The 9,011-nt window shown below is 39.3% G+C and overlaps 1 protein-coding gene across 1 annotated transcript; it reads right to left on the bottom strand.

Annotated features, from left to right (window-relative positions):
• Nucleotides 1-624: 624 nt before the first annotated feature.
• On the bottom strand, nucleotides 625-6,451 carry LOC114364561 (glycosylated lysosomal membrane protein). Its single transcript, XM_028320751.1, has 4 exons — nucleotides 6,139-6,451; nucleotides 5,447-5,695; nucleotides 2,560-2,742; nucleotides 625-882 (listed from the first exon to the last, which is right to left on the bottom strand). The coding sequence occupies exons 1-4, from the start codon at nucleotides 6,232-6,234 to the stop codon at nucleotides 640-642; spliced, it is 771 nt and encodes a 256-aa protein (XP_028176552.1). The 5' UTR covers nucleotides 6,235-6,451; the 3' UTR covers nucleotides 625-639.
• Nucleotides 6,452-9,011: the final 2,560 nt, after the last annotated feature.

Here is a 9,011-nt window from a genome sequence, read left to right on the forward strand (position 1 = left end):
AAACGCTCTTAATTTATATTTCATACATGCCGCCCGCGACTTCGTACGCGTGGACCCCGTTTTACCCCCTTAAAGGTTGAATTTTGCAGATCTTTAAACCAGGGTTCGAAAATATCCTTATAAATATCGGATATTTTCGAACCCTGCTTTAAACCTACGTAACTGGTGTTGATATGGTATCTTTTATAGATAGATTGATTCTAGAGGTAGTTTAGTAGGTTTATTATACTTAGCAACTCCGGGTAGGTAAGTTCTACCTAATAACTCACCTCAAAGACCCCAGGCGTGTGTGTGTTTACTATCGTCCACACTAGCCAGCAGCACCCGCAGCGCAAACCGCGAAGCGTACAAACGTCTCGCGACGCCGTCAGGTTCACAAGGCTAATATCGGCGAGGGTGGAGTGGGAAATTGTGTTCTATCCCTTTGGTAATAAGTCCTAATCTAGTAACTCACCTCAAAGACCCCAGGTGTGTGTCGTCATCCAGACTCTTGCGTATAGCATAGCGCATCGTATCGTTACTGTCATCCACACTGGCCAGTAACACTCGCAGCGCGAACCGTGACGAGTTGTAGTCTCGCGACGCCGTCAGGTTCACGAGGCTAATATCGGCTAGGGTAGAGTGGGAAATTGTCCGAATCTAGTAAATTACCTCAAAGACCCCAGGTGTGTGTTCGTCATCCAGACTCTTGCGCATAGCATAGCGCATCGTATCGTTACTGTCATCCACACTGGCCAGTAACACTCGCAGCGCGAACCGTGACGAATTGTAGTCTCGCGATGCCGTCAGGTTCACGAGGCTAATATCGGCGAGCGTGGAGTTAGCTGTATGGATCAGATGTGGGAGTTCCACCGCGTAGTCCTTGAATGGGATCAGGTCTAGCTGTGGAGGAAAGGAAAAAAGTTAGAAAACATAATATAACTTACTAGCTTTCCGACCGCGGCTTCGCCCGCGTGGAATTTTGTCTGTCACAGAAAAACTATCGCGCGCGTCCCTGTCTCAAAAACCGGGATAAAACTATCCTATGTCCTTTCCCGGGACTCATACTATCTCTATGCCAAATTTCATGAAAATTGGTTCAGTGGTTTAGGCGTGAAAGTAAGGCAGACAAGAGTTACTTTCGCATTTTATAATATTAGTATAGATTGGTAATTTAATAAAGAAATAAGGAGATCCGTAGACGAACTAAAGTCGCTGACATAGCCCGACGGATTAGCAAGCTGAAGTGGCAAAGGGCAATAATGGGCATGCAAGGCACTGACGGCTAATGGGGCAGCAAGGTTCTGGAGTGGAGGCCGCGTACCGGAAAACGCAGCGTGGGACGTCCGGGACGGACGACATCATAAAGGTAGCGGGAAGGCGCTGGATGTTTGTTGGCCGCTACGAACCGGTCAATATAGAAATCATTGGGGGAGGCCTATATTCAACAGTGGATGTCCTATGGCTGAAATGATGATGATGATTGGTAATTTAGATTTAGGAGGATATTCATCTGTTCAAGGATAGATTCTCGCACGCATGCACAAGCCGGTTGCATAATTTATGTACTTTATTTAGAAAGACGCCAACGAACCACGTCATGCATTGATAATAACTTATTAGCTAAAATGTGTCTGTTAATTAATTGATACAGTACATTTCCAGTACATTCTGTTCAAGTAGACTAAAACAAAGAAAATGATAAATAATGTATATTTATTTACAACCAATGAAAGTGAGTTTTTTCTAGAACTGACACTAAAAATCATATTTCCAGTGTAATAAATCTGTCTCTGTATGTTTAATTTAGCTACGCATTTTTCCTTCCCACATTTCCCCATCATTAACCATTTTAGAAACAGAATTAGAGGCAAATTAGATTGCTTAATGAATGTAGACAAATTGAAATTAACAATGCATTATTTTTAACTGCATTCATAATACAATCATTTGCAGTATAGTCATCAAAGAATGTGTGACAATATGAGTCATTTTGGCGTGAAGTTTATTCATCATTATTAATTAAATAAAAACGTCGAGTCATAAGATTTGTATAGGACAATGGCATTTATGAACACTATCTTGCCATTCCCCCTTGCACGTGGCGGGGGTCATTTGACTGCCTTGACACAGATGTTTATGCAATCGCAATGTTTATGTAACTATGTACGCTTATTACAGATTTATTTTTATATAATTGTACGATTCTTTATCTGGTTGTTACGCGAATACGTGCTGTAAAGAAAACATCAGTGCTAATATGTGAGAGATAGATTGGAGTGATTGGACTTTCAAAAAGAGATTAAATATAAGAGAAAGGGAAAGTAGTCTTTTATTTATTTCAAAAAATCCTTGAAGAGGTAAAATAGGGGGTGAAAGATTAAAAGTATGAGGAACCCACACATTTACATATAGCCCATAAGGCTTTTAGGGTAAAATGTCCGGCTAAATTAAGCACTGAGTCCGGCTTTTGGGTTTTTGGACCTGGCAACCCTAGGCGCGACAGAAAGTATCTACGCGCTATAAGTTTTACTCGTTAACATGTTAAGAATTTGCAGTGCGGAGCTTCGTAGGTCTCACCTTAACATCAATCGTGCCATGCCTGTGCTCACTCCTCAGGTGTCCTCTCATGAGCACCATGACCTCGTCATCCGTCCGGACGTCGGTGGCGAGCCGCCACGAGACATGTCGCAGCGGCACCACGCGGCGCGGGCTACGCGCGTCTATGTACCCCGCGTCTTGAAGGTCGTTGTATTCGTATATCTGGGGAGGGTAAATAATAAATGACACGGTACATAATGAGGGCTATCGTTTTTTTACCTAACAGTTGGCACCTCTGGCGATTCACAGGACCTTACTCTACAGTGGCGCCATCTTGATGAGTGCAAATGCGATAGTCCTACCACTTTCGCGCTCACCAGCTGGCGCCACTGTCTTCGCTACTAGCAAGTGACAGGACCTTACTCTACAGTGGCGCCAACTGGTGAGCGCTAAAACGATAGCCCTCATTATTTCGGGGAATGTGATTGATGACCATTTCTATAGACTGCCTACCCCTAGACAAAGTACAATTTCGAAATTGCTCGCTGTTTTTTTTTGCACGTTCGTAAGTAACTATTTCGCGCCGTGAAGCGATCGCGAAATTGCATCTATCTAAACTCAAAATGTAACTGACGAGCTAGGGGGGCTTTTGCCGGGCACAGCGGAAGACCGTGAAGAAAAATACTGCCTTGGATTATATGGGAATTAGGGGATCATTGATACTAGCAGCAAAAATCATACCTATTTCAATTATTGTACAATTCTATTGGTAATAGGATACAATACATCAAAGTGAAGTAGGTTAAGCTCACTAACACCGATTACTGCAAACGCCAGTTGTCGGCCCGTGACTCACGGCGCGCGCGCATATTTTGATCAACCAAATATCACCACAATGGGCGACTTTAGTCACTGTATCATATTATTGCTTTGTGATATCAATTTCTCATGCATCATCAATAACTCCCCTCTAGTGGACTTCAATATAATAATGCTTTTTGAAAGGGAATTATAGCTTCATTACAAGGTCATGTGGTGCATATCCCAACTAATATTATAAATGCGAAAGTAACTCTGTCTGTCTGTCTGTTACGCTTTCCCGCTTAAACCTCGCAACCGATTTTGATGAAATTTGGCATAGAGATAGTTTGAGTCCCGGGAAAGAACATAGGATAGTTTTTATCCCGGTTTTTGAAACAGGGACGCGCGCGATAAAGTTTTTCTATGACAGACAAAATTCCACGCGGGCGAAGCCGCGGGCGGAAAGCTAGTGGGTCATAAATGACATTCTTTATTTCAAATCTTTATTGCACACAAAAAATGTGGTACAAAAGACGATCATTATCATTGGGGATTATAGGGAACTGTAATTTTTTGAATTGGCTAAGAGTGACTTATAGTGGAATATGAGCCTTTCTAAATCTGCTGGTGTAATTAAAGTCAATTAATTCCAATAATTAACTTTAATACACAAATGATGATTGTTTTGAAATTATAAGTAAGATTTATTTTGTAATGGTGATTTTTTCAAGATAACTATACCTTGATTTTTTAGAATCCAGCAGAGATGTAAACAAACACTTTCATACACAATTACACCATAATCACTTACGTGTTCATAATATCATACACACTATTTAACAAGCCCATGAAACCAAATTTATTTTCACGTTTATACAAGTTTGAAATCAATCTTTGAAACAAATTATTTTAGCAAAATACGTGGACGATGAAAATTTGTGACATTGTCAAATTGACTTGACGTTTAAAATCATGTGTTATCTCCATATTGTCTATGACTTGTCTCTGACACATCAGTGCCGTAACCTGTGAGTCATAGACAATAATCTGTAAATTTAATCGATATTATTTTAAGTATTCACTTATTCCGATTACTGATTAATTTTAAATAAAAAATATACGATACTTTGCTTAGTTTTCCAGCGATAACTTCGACAATATTGGAGATAACGTAAATTTATTTTTCTACTTTTAGTGTTTACTTTTTCGGAGTCAGTTTAATTTTTAGTCGGTTTTATTTAAACGAAATTATTTTACTTTTTTATGCAATTATGCTTACGTATTGTTCCATTGTTTATTTTTAAGAAAATAAAAAACTTCTTTCAATGAGGGTTTTCGCGATTGAAAAATCCGCCAGATGGCAATACGTAGACGCGAGGTCCAAATGCTGCATGATTGGTTATTTTTGACATGACATTGACAGATATGTCAAAATCCACCAATCACGCAGCAAGCAACAGCAAGCAACAGAAGTTTAATAACTTTACGGATATCATTGATTGTTTTACTGTCCAGTGTGCTTTTTGATTACATCTGTGCATACAGTTTGTTTCCTGTTCTCGAAAATTTCATAATCAGTTCACATTCAATGTTGCGACTTTGTTGCATATTTTTAGTATTTTCACGATCACCCGGCGATGATACGCAAGTACTACAACATTTCACTTCGCGATTAACGAGAGGTTTTGTCGCATCACTAGTTCACAGACTAAAAATATTTTTATGTCAGTTGGCCATATTTGATGACATTTCTGCTGATTTCTAAAAAATTAGACTGTAAACATTTTATTGAAAACTAGCTTTCCGCCCGCGGCTTCGCCCGCGTGGAATTTTGTCTGTCACAGAAAAACTTTATCGCGCGCGTCCCTGTTTCAAAAACCGGGATAAAAACTATCCTATGTTCTTTCCCGGGACTCAAACTATCTCTATGCCAAATTTCATCAAAATCGGTTGCGAGGTTTAAGCGGGAAAGCGTAACAGACAGACAGACAGACAGACAGACAGAGTTACTTTCGCATTTATAATATTAGTTGGGATGCTTAACATTTTTGATACATAATGCTAATTATTGTTAACCTAAATAACCATTGCTTTAGGTCTGACTAGAAAATATGAGTTTTCTTACCTTATCAATAACGGTTGCAAAACTATACTTTGGGGTCTCAGAAAACTTGAATCTGGACGGTACAGTGCCATCCCATGTAATGTTCAGTGTAGAATTGACTCCGGCCACGGACAGGATCACTGTGGGGGATCCAGCTGTGAAGTCCCATATTTGGTGGACGGTATCGTGGGAGCCTTGTGCTCGTGTGTACACTAGGGTGTTGTTTTCGTCAACACATGCATCGCAGCCCGGGTTGAATTTATATGTTATCTGAAAATAATTTTATGGTGATATAATGACACGGCCATGATTAAAACATGATTATTATATTGGGAATAGACAATAGTACTTCAAAAGAGCTTGATATAGAAAAAAGCAGTCTGATATAGTAATTCAAGAAAGTAATTGAACACATAAAAAACAACTAGGTAATTTAGGATTAGTAACAAAAGGTTATGTATTTTTTGTACATTTTATAATAATTGTTAGCCTGAATGTTGTTTTGATGAGAACATATGTTTCAGACTTCTGTTTTAATAATATGACCTTGTCTATAGATAAAAACATTTTTATCTTTCTCAAGATGTCGGGATTGATAACAATAACAATAAATATCAGGCTGACAATGCATTTATTGGTAACAATGGTTTTTTCATACATAAAAAGGGGGTGGTTGACAAAATTCAAAAGTACTTTTTATCACTTATACATACCTTTCGATCTTGCCCATTTGCAATTTGTGATAAGAAAACAATGAACAAAGTCTGAAAACACGCTTTTATCGTTGTTGGAATCATTATTCTTTCCATAAAACCACTATCTACTTTTATATTGTTGTTAATTAACAGAGTTCAACAGTAAAAAGATAAACACATAAGCACGTGCGATAAATACTCCAGCGTCTACGAGCGTCCGCAATAATTTAATGATAACACTTGAATGTAAAAGATAAATTCGATGAATTTCTCCCAGTAAAACACGACTCTTCCGTCCCTTTGCGTCATAATACTAATAACCAACAGAATAAAGTAGACACATTTGATAAGGACACTGGCGCTAGTAGCCTTACCTATTCTGCCGTCCTATCACTATAATGCCGTTAACCCACAATTGGTCAATTTTGACTTTTGAATACCATCCGAATCAGAAAAAAATGCTTAATCTAGCACTATTATCGAAATTTTTATATCTTGTTTAGTTCCTGAGATAAAAAAAATAAGAAAGCCGCTAACTGCTTCGCCTTTGCAAGATTACATAACTAAAATGCAGTTACATTACATTTCTTAGCTTAAACGCGGTTAAGCGTCTTTAATTGTTATTAGAATTAAACATTTAAGAAAAATTACAAAGCTTTATTGCCGTTATTTACAATTTCTAGTCAATACAGCCGTTAAGGTACTTTAACGACAATATTGCTAAGCTGCTCTTTGCAAAGCTTTAATAGACTCCTCAAGACTAAAACGCCGTTAAGTATAATTATTAGACTTAAACGCAACAAAGGTCCAATAACGGCATTATAGCTTTGTATTACATGAATTTATTTATTGAAATTGCACTAGTAAATTCACCATTAAGGCTAACCAAATGTAACAATCTATGTGTTTTTTACATTTTTACAAGACTTAAATGCCGTTAACCTACATTCCTAAACTATAATGCGGTTATGTTCAAAAAGTTGAATGAAGTGTTCTAAGCGTCGTTGCGTGCGTCGATCACTCAGTTCAGTCAGAGTTACTGATGTGCCGCTGAGAACGCTCCCGGGAATATTCCTAGCGTTCTCAACAAAATTAATTTAGTTTTAATTTTATGTTTGTTGTTTATTAATATGTGATGTGCAATGTTTCTCTTTTATTATCTAAGACTAGTCGTTATAAACAAGGTATGAAACGTGTTAGTGAGATATTGCTGTCTTGTCATTATTTTCGTGGCTAATGCGCACTGCAACTTTAGGACACGGCAGCGCGGTAATTGAGCTTCAGTGTGCCTCTGAGTTTTAAATGATGAACACGTTGCGGTTTGTTTTCTAATTTTAAAAATTAGTAAAAGAAGCCTGGTGTTCGATCATTTTAGACGAAGACATAACGCTCGTTTGTTTCAGGCAAATGTCGTTCAACGGCTGGACAAAGGTCTCCTCAAGGATTTCCACAACGACCGGTCCTGCGCCGCCCGCATCCAGGCACCTCTCGTGACCTTTACCAGATCGTCGATCCATCTAGAGGGGCCTGCCTGCCCACACTACGTCTTCAGGCTCATTGTCGCCACAAGAGAATTTTTCTACCCCATCGGCCATATTCAGCTCTGCCACTTGATTTTAGCAATTCTGCGGGTTATGTCGGTCACTTTGGTTTTTCTACAGATCTCCTCATTTCTGATTCGATCACGCAGGGAAACTATGCTTGGCATAGCACGCTCCATCGCCCTTTGGGTCCACATCACAAATCCGTATACTATCACTGGCAACACACACTGGTCACAGACTTTTGTCTTAAGACACTGCGGTATTATTTCGGACGTGAAAATATCGCGAAGCTTCCCGAACGCTGCCCAGCCGAGCTGGATTCGACGATCGACGTCTCTCTCAAAGTTGGACCTACCTAACTATCCAGTTAGTACCTGTACCTGAGACAAACCATCCGGTTTGTCTCAGGTATACATAATTGTCAACAACTTCGAGTGTAGTCTCCAACTTTCAAAGGAGTGGGTGCAACACGGACATTTGACATGATTTTTGTCTTGTCCATGTTCATTTTGAGACCCACTTGTTGCGAGGCTCTACTGAGGCCATCGAGCATTGTGCCTAGATCTGCCACAACTACGATATCGTCTGCAAATCGAAGGTGGGTGAAGAACTCGCCGTTGATATTTATGCTGAATCCTCTCCAGCCCAGAAGCTTGAAAACATCTTCCAGGGCGGTGGTAAATAGTTTCGGTGATATTACGTCTCCCTGTCTCACCCCTCGCTGCAACTGGATAGGTTTCGAGACCTAATCCTGGAGACGGACTGACATTTTGGCGTTTTTATACAAGTCTTTTTTGAAGAGGAGTACCACCATACTTCTTTGCAATGGCCGTAGGCGTTTTTCTCTTGAGGATGACGGAATCAAACAGCTTATGAAAAGCCTTGTACCGGCGTTCCGCCTGCTTTCAGAAGCTCAGCTGTGATTACATCATCACCAGGTGCCTTGTTGATTTTTAGCTGTTTGAGAACCATTCTAATCTCGTACAACAGACTAATATACGGGATATATTTGGCAAGTGTCGGGTCAATCTAGCTAGCACGTATTTTCTATAAAAATGTGTCAAAATGATCCGTCACATAGGCTATCCACAACTTATCCAGAAGTCGTGAAACAGGCCCTTACTAAGCGATTGTGAAATATGCCCTTAATGTCAAAAAACGAACAAATGGACAGTAACATTATGTAATTACGTGTAAAAAGACATTTCTGTCATTAAAACAACATTTCACGAAGAAAAAAATAAATTTAGTAAAGGTGTTATTGAGAATGTTATTGTGAAAGTTCTCGAGAATAATATTCTCGACAATACTGCAAATAGAGTGTATTGTTTAATATACACTTATATT

The sequence above is a fragment of the Ostrinia furnacalis genome, unplaced genomic scaffold, assembly GCF_004193835.3.
Source record: "Ostrinia furnacalis isolate ACB-3 unplaced genomic scaffold, ASM419383v2 OfSCF7447, whole genome shotgun sequence".
NCBI classification, from domain to species: Eukaryota; Metazoa; Arthropoda; class Insecta; order Lepidoptera; family Crambidae; genus Ostrinia; species Ostrinia furnacalis.